The sequence below is a fragment of the Somniosus microcephalus genome, chromosome 2 (genome assembly GCF_052327205.1).
Source record: "Somniosus microcephalus isolate GS21.2 chromosome 2, FLI_Smic_1.0, whole genome shotgun sequence".
In the NCBI taxonomy this organism is placed as follows: Eukaryota; Metazoa; Chordata; class Chondrichthyes; order Squaliformes; family Somniosidae; genus Somniosus; species Somniosus microcephalus.
Genome location: NC_140988.1, coordinates 22,395,576 through 22,409,750, shown reverse-complemented (window position 1 = coordinate 22,409,750; position 14,175 = coordinate 22,395,576). Strand labels below are relative to the sequence as shown.

Sequence of the window (14,175 nt, the reverse complement as noted above, 5' to 3'; positions counted from 1 at the left end):
CTTAATATTGAACATCCTTCTGAAATCCAGTTTATCGATTCCTTTTAACATGAGCTCGAGGACAAGGGGATGCAGAGTCAAAGGTTACACGAGAAGTTGAATATACAGTTAAGATATAATGTTCTACACAGAGGCTTGGTGAATATGTGGCATAGCTGACCCAGGGAGCCAGTGGATGCAATAATAAATCTTGCGGGTGATGGATACATTTTTGGCTAATAGGGATAGTGAAGGGTATGAGACAGAAAGTGGGATATGAACATTTGTGACCTTTGTGGCCAGCCTGATGAATGGAAATGGTCCGTCCCAATCTGCACAGTTCGATATTCCTAAGGCTAACGGAACATATTTTGGGGCTGGGGAAAAAGAGGGGGAAGAGATGCCCTTTAAGTATGTCTAGTGACGTGTCCTGGTCTGCTGGAGCTTGACAGGTTGCCAGGAGCTGAACAGAAGCTCTGGAAGCAAAGCAGCTCTCACCCATCATCTTAATTTCCGTTCATTTATTTTTTGCAGAGTCAGAGCAATTACGCTTTACTCCTGAAAAGAGCAAAGTCCACCCCTTTCTGTAATCGGAGGCAAGCATTCACTGGCTTGCATTACCTGTAGCCTGTGAAATGCATGCAGTCTCAATAAAATGGCTTGTTCTTTCCCAGTTATTATGTGAATGGGCGGAATACATCGCTGAAGGACTTCCTGAGCCCCCAGGTGTTGGACAGCCTCGTGCTTAAAATTAATACAATTTTTACGGTAAGCAAAACATGTTCAACGGCTAGTCAAACACACTAACTCCGGGAAAAACATTACCTAACATTTGGGGGAAGTTAATGATGGAAACATGTAACTAAAGATTATAAAATCTGCTCCAAACAATAAATAATTGAAGGGTCATTTGAAGCAATATCTTATGTTTTCCCCCAATTGTCACTGCTATCTAGCTGGAGAAACCAAGCATGTATGAGCTGTATTGCCTACAGCATTGGACAGTGGGATTTCCCCATTAAACTTTTCTTTTTAAAAAAAAAAAAAAAAAAAAAACTTTTTTGCTCAGATCATTGGGCGAGGTTGTTGAACAGCTTTCCTCAATCAATTTGCTTAAGTGGTTCCCTCATTTTGAAATGAGTCCTTTTCAAGTTGTATATACGGCTTCTAATCACTAGTATCTCTGGGTGCCAGATCATGTTGAGCTTGATGACTGCGTTCGAGGGTTGCCGGGACCTACATTTCCCATAGATTGCACGGGTCATTTACAAATACCAGATCTAGATAATCACTTCCTCTCTTAGCTTCTCTGACATTCTGTTTCATGGAGCAGCCCATGTATTTACATGTGCCAACTCTGACTAAATATATCGCTAAGTTTGTTTTAATATTGTTCAGCCACGAAGGGTATTGATCTGGAGTTTAGAAGAATGAGAGGTGATCTCATTGACATGCACAAGATTCTGAAGGGGATTGACAGGGTAGATGCTGAGCAGTTGTTTCCCCTGGCTGGAGAGTCTAGAGCTCGGGGGCATAGTCTCAGGATAAGGGGTCGGCCATTTAAGACCGAGATGAGGAGGAATTTCTTCACTCAGAGGGTTGTGAGTCATTGGAATTCTCTGCCCCAGAGGGCTGTGAATGCTGAGTCTTTGAGTATATTCAAGGCTGAGACAGATAGATTTTTGGACTCTAGGGGAATCGAGGGATATGGAGATCGGGCGAGAAAGTGGAGTTGAGGTCGATGATCAGTCATGATCTTACTGAATGGCAGAGCAGGCTCGAGGGGCCGTGTGGCCTACTCCTGCTCCTATTTCTTATGTTCTTATGTACACACTGAGGTAACCTTTTTGGACTTTATTTCTTTTACCGCAGGTTGTGGCTAAAACTGTTCCTGATAAGAAGGTGTGGTTAGGGGAGACCAGTTCAGCTTTTGGAGGAGGAGCTCCCGATCTATCAGACAAATACGTAGCTGGTTTTATGTGAGTAGGAAGCACCTATTATCCTGCAAGTAGCTTGGGGGGAGGGGGGTTTAATTCCTCTGTGTCATTTGTATCATCCAGCATCAGGAACCAGAGGTAGAGTACAACTCTCCCTGGTCTGCTACAAAACATGGTTAAGCCCACTTTCAGAAGACCACCCTGCTGTATCAGTAGTAATGTTCCCTCTTCAGCTATGCCTTGGTACATGTGGGCATTTTTGTGCTGTGACACTCATTTTCCACCCCCCCCGAAAGCTGGATTGAGACTGCCCAAACTCAATTGGTGTAGGACCTTAAATAACAACAGAAAATGCTTGAAATACTCAGCAGGCCAGGCAGCATCCATGGAGAGAGTTAACATTTCAGGTCTGGGACCCTTCATCAGAACTGGAAAAAGCTGGAAATGTAACAGATATTAAGCAGGTGCAGAGACAGGGGGGGAGGAAGGAATTGAAAGAACATACTGTGGAAAATGTTGCAAATGGGAATGGCAAAATCATACTGCATGAAAAATGGGGGCAGGGATTATTATCTGAAATTGTTGAACTCGATATTGAGTCCAGAAGGCTGTAAAGTGCCTAATCGAAAGATGAGGTGCTGTTCCTCGAGCTTACGTTGAGCTTCATTGGAACAATGTAATAGGCCGAGGACAGAGAGATCAGAGTGGGAGTGAAGCAGCGAATTAAAGTGACAGGCGACCGGAAGCTCAGGGTCACCCTTACAGACTGAATGGAGGTGTTCCGCAAAGCGGTTGCCCAATCTGCGTTTGTTCTCTCCAGTGTCGAGGAGACCGCATCGTGAGCAGCGAATACAGTATATTAAATTGCAAGAAGTACAAGTAAATCGCTGTTTCACCTGTAGGACCTTGATAGCCGGCAGAGAGACTTTCACCCCATTGGTCTGTCTGGATTGTACCAATTTAACCAGAGATGAAAGGCCCAGTTTCTAATTCACTGTGCAATCCTGGGCTCCTGATGTTCAGCATGAATCTCACACCATCATCAGAAATGTCCGCTGCACTGAATAGCTTTAAAACTTTTATCATTGTTTTTCTCTTGGATAAAATTATCAACATTTTTACACTTTTTTTTTCCCCCCTCCACTTTCATGGAACATTTGAAAGAATCCTGTTTTAGAAGCTGCACAAAAATGACAAACTGGAAAAACCCTCAAATGTGTATTTGTCATTTCTCTCCCTCTCTCAAGATGAACAAGTGCAATAGAATTACCACAAGTTATCTAAGGGGCTTTGGAAACCGATTGATTGGCCTCCAGTCCTTGACTCCTTGCTGAGGTTCAGCTGCATGTGACAGTCACCCTCTAGCACCTCAGCCAACTGGCCATTACTCATGTGTGAGCCGTGACTGGATTGGAAATCTATTCAACTGCAAAAACATCCTGCCCTTCCCCCAAAGTCCACATCACACCTCCAATGATGTCACAGGAGAGCGATCAGTAGTGGGAATCCTGGCTAATTTTATTGCCCTTCCCTCATCAGGAGGGGGGGGGTGGGTGGGTGCTGAGGTCATGTGTAGCACATTTACTGCCACTACAACTTAGAACCACTAATTAGCATTGACTGGGTACTTACTGGTTTCCTTGGTTACTCACTGATGAAATGTTCTGGGCTGTTGAAGGTAGCCTGCCTACTGTTCTTTTTCAAAGTAGACAGAATAAACTAGCATTCAAACTAATGGTAAATTGAACGTTTCGATGATCTGCCCTTCTACCACTGTCTGATGATGATCCCATCAAGGCTGTAGAATACTGTGTAACACTGAATGAAGCTTGAGTTTTAGGGCATTGGAGACTGCTACTCACGTCACTTGGGACTGTTCTTTAACCAGCAGAATGGCACTCAATATCGAAAAAAGCTTGACCTGGTCTGAGAATTAAATCGTTAGCTCTACAAAATCTCACTCTGTCCACAGTTCAGAAATATGATCTGTATTTTAAGGACAATTTTTTATCAGCACAGGTCGTCACCTACTCTGCATTGTTTTACAGGTGGTTGGACAAACTTGGACTGTCCGCTAAATTAGGCATTGACGTCGTCATCAGACAGGCTTTGTTTGGCGCAGGATTTTACCAGCTGGTGGATAGGAATCTTGACCCATTGCCCGTATGTATGGTTCTGTGTTTAATGAAGTAAGGTGACTTCATAATTCAAAAAATTAAAAAACCCATTTAAACTAACATTCACTGGGCGCTGCATTGTAAACGCCCAGCGCCATTTCGGGGATTGTACGTATTTTGCCCCTGGTTTAACCAGTACCTAACTCGAGGACTCTTGGGTTGATAAAGCACCCAGTTTGCACAGGTGGTAAGTAAAGCAAGCCCAGTAAGTGTGTCCTGGATTCATTTAGCATTGTCACCTCTAGCACTGGAACATTCGCCTTGAGACCCAATTTTAACATCCCAGGCCCAACTTGCACTTGTATACGGGCTTCCCTTGAAAGTCTCAGCTGTGTCTCTTATGAAGGAAAGAAAGACTGGACTGCGAGACATGCTATGCCATCTCATTTAACCACGTCTGCTGGCACATCATCCAAGGCACAGCTTGAGCACCATATCTATGATCCGTGGAGGTCCCTGAACCGACCTGTTCCTCTTGGCCACTAGATTGCCACATGATAGCAAGGTGCTCCACCTTGAATTCCTTTGTTGGGGCAAAAGAAAGTGTGTAACTCAGTCTTGGCTGCATGCTGGTTGGCACAGTTACAGCATTGTCTTTCTGCCTCTGGGACTGTGGTGTATGTAACCGTTCCACCTTTAAGAGAACTATTTTAAGAGATGCACTACTTTATCTTGGCTGCTGTATACTGTAATACCGGTGGTGACCACACCGGTATATAAGTGCTGTGTAATGATTTATTGGGCAGTTCAGCCTGACCTCCGACTAGTAAAGACCTGTTGAATTTACTCTTGTGGTCTGTGTGCAGTGATTCTTATTAACAATAACTAGAACACACAGACTTAACAGTGGCGACGATGACGATCTTACCCTGCGGCAGAGATATATCCAAGGCAGTTTAACGGGCGTCGAGAAGAGGCATCCGCCCTCATCATCCTGCTGAGAAAAGACTCGGGTCTGAAGAGCAAGGAAGAATCCTGACACGAAGCCTTCCATCAGCAACAGGCAGTGATCATCCCTTCTATCACGGTGGTGGGTAAGCCGATCAGCGACGAGCAGCAAGTCGGCCACGTTGGCTGTGAAGTAGGGGAGGGAAAAACAGAGGATATAAGGGCGGAGAACTCGACCACGGCCGGGGAAAAGAGCCGGACAGAAGTCGGGGCCAGAGGCGCTGAGACTGGGGCAGCGTAAGGCACGGGAGCCGCGGTGAATGCAAACGCAGCCGGTGTAAAAGACCGGGCTGCAAGCGGGCTGGGAGACGCAACAGCGTCGAGAGAGAGCTCGACCGGGGAAAAAGGCCGGGCAGCTACCGAGGCCGCGAGGCGCGGGATAAAATTTTTTAAAAATGCGGAGAACTCGGCCGCAGCCGGGGGAAAGGACCGGACTGCAAGAGGGGCTGGGAGGCACGATTTGAGAACCGCTGGGGAGGGTGAACGCAGCAATACGGCAATCGCCATTACAGCCAGCGGGGGAGAAAGGCAAACGCGGGAAGCCGCCATTTTCGTAGGCTGGGGAAGAAGACAAGCGTGGGAAACCGCCATTTTGAAAAAAATAAAATAAAAATTTCTTTTTGTTTCTCAAGAAGATTGCGAGGATGCCTAAGCGTGGTAACATCAACGATTTCGATCCCGATGTTGAAGATTGGGCCACGTATGTAGAACGCATAGAGATTTATTGTAAGGCAAATAAAATATCAGATGAAGATAAAGCACTAACCTTACTAAACTCAATGGGTGCGAAGACATACGGCTATTGAAGCATCTTCTATCACCAGCTAAACCGGCGGATCAGGCTTTCGCTAATATTGTTGCTGTCCTGAGAAATCATTTGAACCCCACACCGCTGATGTTAGCGGAACGATTAAAATTTTATGCGAGAACGCAACTGAAAGAGGAAAGCAACGCGGAGTATTTAATTGAACTGCGTAAGCTAGCTAAATACTGTCAGTTTGGGGAAAGACTGACAGAGGCACTGAGAGACAAATTCGTGTGTGGATTGTCAAAAGAAGGAACACAAAAGCGGCTGCTTGAAGAGAATGATCTTACACTTGATAAGGCTGTCACTATTGCAGCATCGCACGAAGCCGCAGCGAGAGGCACTGCGGAAATGCAGCTGAAGGCAGCGGTACTCAGCGTAGATCAAATGGCTTTGGGTACAGCGAAATGTTATCGTTGTGGAAAGACAACACACGATCAGAACCAATGCTGGTTTAAAAATCAGGAATGTAGAAAATGTGGCAAGCTTGGTCACATAGCTAAAGTATGCCGGTCAGGGAAGAAGACCAGCAACAAAAAGTCACCGCAGGAAAAGTGCAGAAAGGTACATAAGGTGGCTGAGAAGAGTTCGGATGAACAGAATTCGGATTCAGACTCCGACAGCAAGGAACTGGGTAGTCTGAGAATTCACAATGTGAGTAAGGAAGCTGACCTACAAACTATCTGGGTCACACTTCAGATAGCAGGAGTCCAAGTGAAGATGGAATTGGACACCGGATCGGCGTTGACGGTCATGAATAAGCAAGATTACAAAAGGTTATTCACACATATTCCCCTACGGGATACGGAGATAGTATTGCAGACATACACGGGGCAAAGAGTATACCCCATCGGAAAGATAAAAGTCAAGGTGAGATACAAGGGCAAAGAACACCAAGGAATGGACTTATATGTACTACCTGAGGGAGGTCCACCACTTCTGGGACGGGAGTGGATCAGGAAAATAAATATGGACTGGCACTCCCTAAAAGCAATAACGGTAGATTCCGGAAAAAAAGATGTCAAACCTGAACGATTGTCCAAAATATTGGATGAGGTTAAAGAGGTGTTCCAACAGGGACTGGGAACACTGAGAGGAATTACGGCAAAAATCAAGATTGTAGAACATGCAAACCCAAAATTTTTCAAAGCCAGACCTTATGCGATACGACCTGCTGTGGAAGCTGAGCTGGAAGGGCTAGAACGTTCAGGAGTACTGTCTAAGGTGGACTGGAGTGAGTGGGCCACGCCCATTGTTCCCGTCATGAAGCGTTCATCGAGTAACAAGCCAGGGGAACCGGGGAAGGTCCGCAGCTGTGGAGACTTCAAGATCACGGTTAATCCGGTGCTTCACACGGTGCAATATCCGCTTCCGCGGATTGAGGATATCTTTGCTTCATTGTCTGGCGGGAAACGCTTCACCAAGATAGACCTGGCGCAAGCGTACTTACAGATGGAAGTTGAGGAAGAGTCGCGCCAGTATCTCACAATCAACACGCACAGAGGCTTGTATCGATATAATAGACTGGTTTTTGGAGTGGCTTCGGCTCCAGCAATTTGGCAGAGGGCCATGGAGCAGGTATTACAGGGAATTCCAAGCACTCAATGTTACTTGGACGATATCCTGATTACAGGAGATGACGATGAGGAACACCTTGCAAATTTGAAACTGGTGCTCACCAGATTGAAGGAATATGGACTTCGAGTTAATCGCCAGAAATGTGAGTTCTTTCAGAAACGGATCTCGTACTGTGGTCATGTCATTGACCAGGAGGGGCTGCACAAGTCACCTGACAAGATCGAAGCTGTTGTGAAGGCTCCCGCTCCGGAAAATGTATCCCAGTTGAGGTCGTTCCTAGGGTTGATTAACTATTACCATAAGTTTCTGCCAAATCTATCCATGGTGCTGCACCCGCTGAACGCTCTTTTGCAGAAAGAAGTACCATGGAAGTGGAGCGAGGACTGTAAGAAGGCCTTTCGCAAAAGCAAGGCATTGATCACCTCAGAGGAAGTGTTGGCTCACTTCAACCCAACGCTACCTATTCGTTTAGCTTGTGATGCTTCTCCTTATGGTATTGGAGCAGTACTCTCACACAAGTTGCCAAATGGCTTGGAAAGGCCAGTCGCATTTGCATCCAGATCATTGACCTCCGCTGAGCGCAACTATGCTCAGATAGATAGGGAGGCTCTCAGCCTTTTGTGGGGAGTAAAGAAGTTTAATCATTACCTGCAAGGCCAGAAGTTTACACTGCTGACAGACCACCAGCCGTTGGTATCCATTTTTAACCCTAAGAAGGGTGTTTCGGTGATGACAGCACAGAGGCTCCAGAGATGGTCCCTTTTCCTAGGGGCACATCAATATCAGATAGAATTCAAAGGTACAAAGCAGCATGGTAATGCTGATGGGCTGTCGCGCCTGCCACTACCTACTGAGGAGGAGGCACCGACGGTTGACCCGGTGGAGTTATTTCACTCGACCATCATCGAATGTTTACCTGTCACCAATGCAAATATTGAAAGGGAGACTAGGAATGACCCGACACTGTCCCGGGTCTACGAATTGACAGTAAAGGGATGGCCAGCCCATGGTGATCCACTGTTACCGGCATTCTCAGCAAGACGAGAACAGCTGTCCATCTGTCAGGGAACATTGATGTATGGAACAAGGGTGATTATCCCTCCTAAGTTAAGAGAGAGAGTACATGAAGGTCATCTGGGGGGAGTCAAGATGAGAAGCCTTGCTAGGGCTTATGTGTGGTGGCCGGGTATCGACCAACAGATAAAGGATCTGACGAAAAGCTGCTCAGGGTGCCAAAAAGTCCAAAATGCACCTCCAATTGCACCGCTGCATCCATGGGAATGGCCTTCAACCCCATGGCAACGCGTACATATTGACTTTGCTGGTCCATTCATGGATTCCATGTTTTTAATTGCGGTGGACGCACATTCTAAATGGCCAGAAGTGATTAAAATGACTACCACTACCTCGGAGAAGACGATCGCGGTGCTAAGAACGATATTTGCAAGAAATGGATTGCCAGAGCAAATATGTTCAGACAACGGACCACAGTCCATGTCAGAGGAATTCCAGAAATTCCTGAAGAAGAATGGGGTGAAACATTATACCTCTGCCCCATATCATCCAGCTACGAATGGGCTGGCCGAGAGGTTTGTACAGACGTTCAAAAAGGCAATAAAGGCCATGAGCGAAGATCAGATTCCACTGCAACACAAGGTGGACAATTTCCTACTGGCATATCGAAACGCCACCCATGCAACAACAAACCAAAGTCCTGCCATGATGTTCTATAACAGGAGGTTGCGGTCCAGGTTGGACTTGTTAAAACCAAATGTGCGGAGGGAAGTCGAAAACAAACAGTTCCAGCATATCAATAACAAGCCCACTCGGAGTTTTGAAATAGGACAACCGGTGTTAGCCAGGGACTATAAAAACGAGAAATGGCAATCTGGAACAATTCGGGCCAGACAAGGACCCCTGATGTACACGGTAGATGTTGGTGAAAATGTAATGCGACGTCATGCTGACCAATTGGTGGGATCGAGAACAAGGGTCGAGCCCATGGTTACGACAGAGACAACCGTGGAGGAAGTTAGTGAACCTGAAGCATCTACCTCAGAAGTGAATATACCTGATGATGATGTCCTACCCATAGGGGATCAACTAGATGAGTCACCCCAGCAACGAGAACCAGAGACCCCTGAAAGGCGTTAACCGTCTCGGATCAGGAGGCCTCCTCAGAGACTGAATCTGTGAACTGTTTTTACATGAAGTTGTGTATATATGTTATTATGTTATGTTTAATGGGGAATATATACTGTTAAGCTAAAAAGGGAGGATTGTGGTGTATGTAACCATTCCACCTTTAAGAGAACTATTTTAAGAGATGCACTACTTTATCTTGGCTGCTGTATACTGTAATACCGGTGGTGACCACACCGGTATATAAGTGCTGTGTAATGATTTATTGGGCAGTTCAGCCTGACCTCCGACTAGTAAAGACCTGTTGAATTTACTCTTGTGGTCTGTGTACAGTGATTCTTATTAACAATAACTAGAACACACAGACTTAACAGGGACCTGGGTTTGAATGCTGCTCAGATTTGACCTGAAAGCTTTCTTTTTCTCTCTCTTGTGCTCACTCTCTCTCTCATGTGACCTTGCTCTGTCTGTCATGACTGAAAAATCATAAATAAAATATGTTTCCATCAGGAAATAGGTTTGGGCAGTTTTCATCCTAGTTCGGTGGGACTGGCCATTTCATTGGTTGTAAGGATGGCCAGTGTGGAAATTTGAAAGATCCTAACCTTCATTGGGGGGAGAGGGGGCACTTTCCAGCTGACTTGGGAGTGCTCAGTGCTGTCACTAGTTGCTAAATCTGACATAAGAATTAGGAGCAGGAGTAGGCCATACAGCCCCTCGAGCCATTCAATAAGATCTTGGCTGATCTCCGGCCTCAACTCCACTTTCCTGCCATATCCCTTCATTCCTTTGGAGTCCAAAAATCTATCTATCTCAGCCATGAATATACTCAATGACTCCGCATCCACAGCCAATCTGGGGCAGAGAATTCCAAAGATTCACATCCCTCTGAGTGAAGAAATTCCTCCTCATCTCAGTCTTAAAAGGCCGGCCCCTTATTCTGAGACTATGCCCCCTAGTTCTAGACTCTCCAGCCAGGGGAAACGATCTCTCAGCATCTACCCTGTCAATCCCCCTCAGAATCTTATATGTTTCAATGAGATCACCTCTCATTCTTCTAAAATCCAGAGAGTATAGGCCCAATCTACTCAATCTCTCCTCATAGGACAACCCTCTCATCCCAGGAATCAATCTAGTGAACCTTTGTTGCGCCCCCTCTAAGGCAACTATATCCTTCCTTAAATAAAGAGACCAAAACTGTGCACAGTACTCCAGGTGTGGTCTCACCAGAGTCCTGTACAATTGTAGCAAGACTTCCTTACTCTTATACTCCAACCCTCTAGCAATAAAGGCCAACATGCCATTTGCCTTCCTAATTGCTTGCTGTACTTGCATGTTAACTCTCTGTGTTTCTTGTACTGCGACACACAAATCTCTCTGAGCACCAACATTTAATCGTTTCTCACCATTTAAAAAATATTATCTTTTTCTATTCTTCCTACCAAGGTGAATAACCTCACATTTCCCCACATTATACTCCATCTGCCACCTTATTGCCCACTCACTTAACTTGTCTATATCCCTTTCCAGGCTCTTTGTATCCTCCTCACATCTTACTTTTCCACCTAGCTTTGTATCGTCCGCAAACTCGGTCCCATCTTCTAAGTCATTAATACAGATTATAAATAGCTGAGGCCCAAGCACTGATCCTTGTGGCACACCACTAGTTACAGCCTGCCAATCTGAAATTACCTGTTTATCCCTACTCTCTGTTTTCTGTCTGTTAAGCAATCCTTTATCCATGCTAGTACCTTACCCCCAACCCCATGTGCCCTTATCTTGCTTAACCTTTTATGTGGCACCTTATCGAATGCCTTTTGGAAATCCAAATATACTACACCCACTGGTTCCCCTTTATCTACCCTGCTAGTTACATCCTCAAAAAAACTCTCATAAATTTGTCAATCACGATTTACTTTTCATAAAATTATGTTGACTCTGCCTAATCATATTATGATTTTCTAAGTACAGGAAACTTTGTGCTATCCGGAGGTTGAATGTCCGGCAGCTTCGATCTAACGGCAGAAATCAGCAGCCATTTTGGTTAGGTTTTTTTTCTTCTCCTAGCATTCTTTTCACAGGCAGGCTCTGGAAAGCGTCTTTGTAGCTTAGCAACAGCTTCAGAGACGCTTCCAAGCTACTGGGCCGAGTGTTTACAAGCTGTTGCTGAGCAACAGTGTTTGTGGTCAGATACGGCAGGCTCTGGAAGGTGTCTCTGTATCTTAGCAACAGCTTCAGAGACGCTTCCAAGCCACGGGCCGAGTGTTGACAAGCTGTTGCTAAGCAACAGTCTTTGTTGTCAGATACGGAGATGAAAAGCTCCTATCTGATAACATTGACGCTGGTCTATCTGGAAGTTTTGAGGCAACGGCAGCAGCTCTGTCCCGTGGGTGCCGGATAGCACAAAGTTTCCTGTACCCTGTTACCACTTCCTTAATAATGGATTCCAGCATTTTCCTGATGATTGATGACAGGCTAACTGGCCTGTAGTTCCCGGTTTTCTCCCTCCTTTCTTGAATAGCAGGATTACATTTGCTACCTTCCAATCCACTGGGACCTTTCCTGAATCTAGGGAATTTTAGAAGATCACTACCAATGCATCCACTATCTCTGCAGCAACCTCTTTTAGAACCCATGGATGTAGGCCATCAGGTCCAGGGGATTTGTCGGCTTTTAGTCCCATTAGTTTCTCAAGTACTTTTTCTCTACTGATATTAATTACTTTAAGTTCCTCACTCTTATTAGCCCCTTGGTTCCCCACTATTTTTGGTATACTTTTAGTGTCTTCTATTGTGAAGACAGAGACAAAATATTTGTTTAAAGCCTCTGCCATTTCCTTGTTCCCAATATAATTTCTCCTGTCTCAGCCTCTAAGGGACCAACATTTACTTTTGCTACTCTCTTCCTTTTTACATTCTTGTAGAAGCTCTTACAATCTGTTTTAATATTTCTTGCTAATTTACTCTCATTCAATTTCATCAATTGTTTGCTCATCCTTTGCTGGTTTCTAAAGCTCTCCCAATCCTCAGGCTCACTACTATTCTTTGCAACATTATAAGTCTCTTTTTTTTTAAATCTAATACTATCCTTAACTTCTTTAGTTAGCCACAGATGGATCACTTTTCCCGTGGAGTTTTTATTTCTCAATGGAATGTATATTCGTTGAGAATTTTGGAATATTTCTTTAAATGGTTGCCACTGCTTATCTACTGTCATACCTTTTAATCTAATTTCCCAATCTACCTTAGCCAACTCGCCCCTCATACCTACATAATTGGCTTTGTTTAAATTTAAGACTCTATATCCAGATTAAAGTCCCCCCCACGATTATTGTATTACCTTTGTAACAAGCTCCTATTATTTCTTGATTAATACTCTGCCCAATGGTATAGCTACTGTTTGGGGGCCTATAAACTACTCCCTCCATTGTTTTCTGCCCCTTGTTATTGCTTATCTCCACCTATACTGATTCTACTTTCTGATCTTCTGAGCCAAGATACTTTCTCACTACTGTCTTCATGTCATCCTTAATTATCAAGGCTAACCGCATCCCCCCCCCCCCCCCCCCCATTCCAGTCTGCCTGTCTTTTTTGAGAAGTCAAGTATGCTGGAATTTTTAGTTCCCAACCCTGGTCACCTTGCAACCATGTCTCTGTAATGGTTATTAGATCATACCCATTTATCACTATTTATCACAAACAGTGTGCGTGCGTGTGTAATTTATAACTTCCTGGTACCCCTCCCCTCTCCTGCCTTTGTGGAAGTGATATTCGCCTGTGGGCGGGCATTCTCTCAAAGGTTTGCAAGATCAGGATTGCTGACCTCCGAACTCCCGCCCACAGGGCCATTTCATCCCTCTGAGCGGCAGGAGTGGGCTGCGGCACTGAGCGGAAGTGAGTGAAAGCAGGGTTGCCACCCTTCCAGGATTGCTCTGGAATCAAAGATTAATCCCCGGGGCTCTGCTGCGAGCAACCAGGGAGAAAAAAAACCCAACCTTTGAGCACTTGTGTTTACTCGTTATAAAAATATTGGGCGTAATTTTTTTTTTAGGATTAAAAAAATCTTTCAGTTGTGACATCAAACATGGGTTTAAAATGAACCAGAATGCACCGTTGCAAAAATTCAAAATTATGCAGGTGAACGAACATATTTTTCAGCCCCCCCGCCCCGAGATGTAAGCATCACGGGATGGGGACACCATTTGGAAGATGGGTACATAAATTACTGATTACTGCTGCCTGCACCCCAATCATTATTAGTGTTTTGAATCTGGATATCAGTCCAAGCCCTTCATTAGACCTCAGGTAAACTGCCTCTTGATGTCGTACGTGGAGTGACATAAATCGTGCCATTTGTGTAGAAAGGACTTATGAAATATACTGGGCGGCCTGCTGGTGGTGCTGTCCAGGGAGAGTATAAATACTCTGGCACGGGCCCAGCTTGCTCAGGGACATTTTGTAAACAGGAACTAGTGAAGGATAACTCGGCTTCCATGTTGTGAAACAGTCGATTAAAGCCTTGTTTAATACTCTCACCAAGTGCCTAGTAGTTTTCTTACGTCATGGAGGTCAGATATTCCATTAAAGGAGAGAGACAACTGATCTGGATC

General features: G+C 45.0%; 1 protein-coding gene across 1 annotated transcript in view; it reads left to right on the top strand.

Moving 5' to 3' along the window:
- The window catches only part of hpse (heparanase), a 54,885-nt gene that overhangs the window by 29,256 nt on the left and 11,454 nt on the right, over nt 1–14,175 (top strand). The window contains 3 exon segments of the mRNA XM_086007417.1: nt 654–747; nt 1,852–1,958; nt 3,965–4,079. Coding sequence (XP_085863543.1) covers nt 654–747; nt 1,852–1,958; nt 3,965–4,079 — 316 coding nt within the window.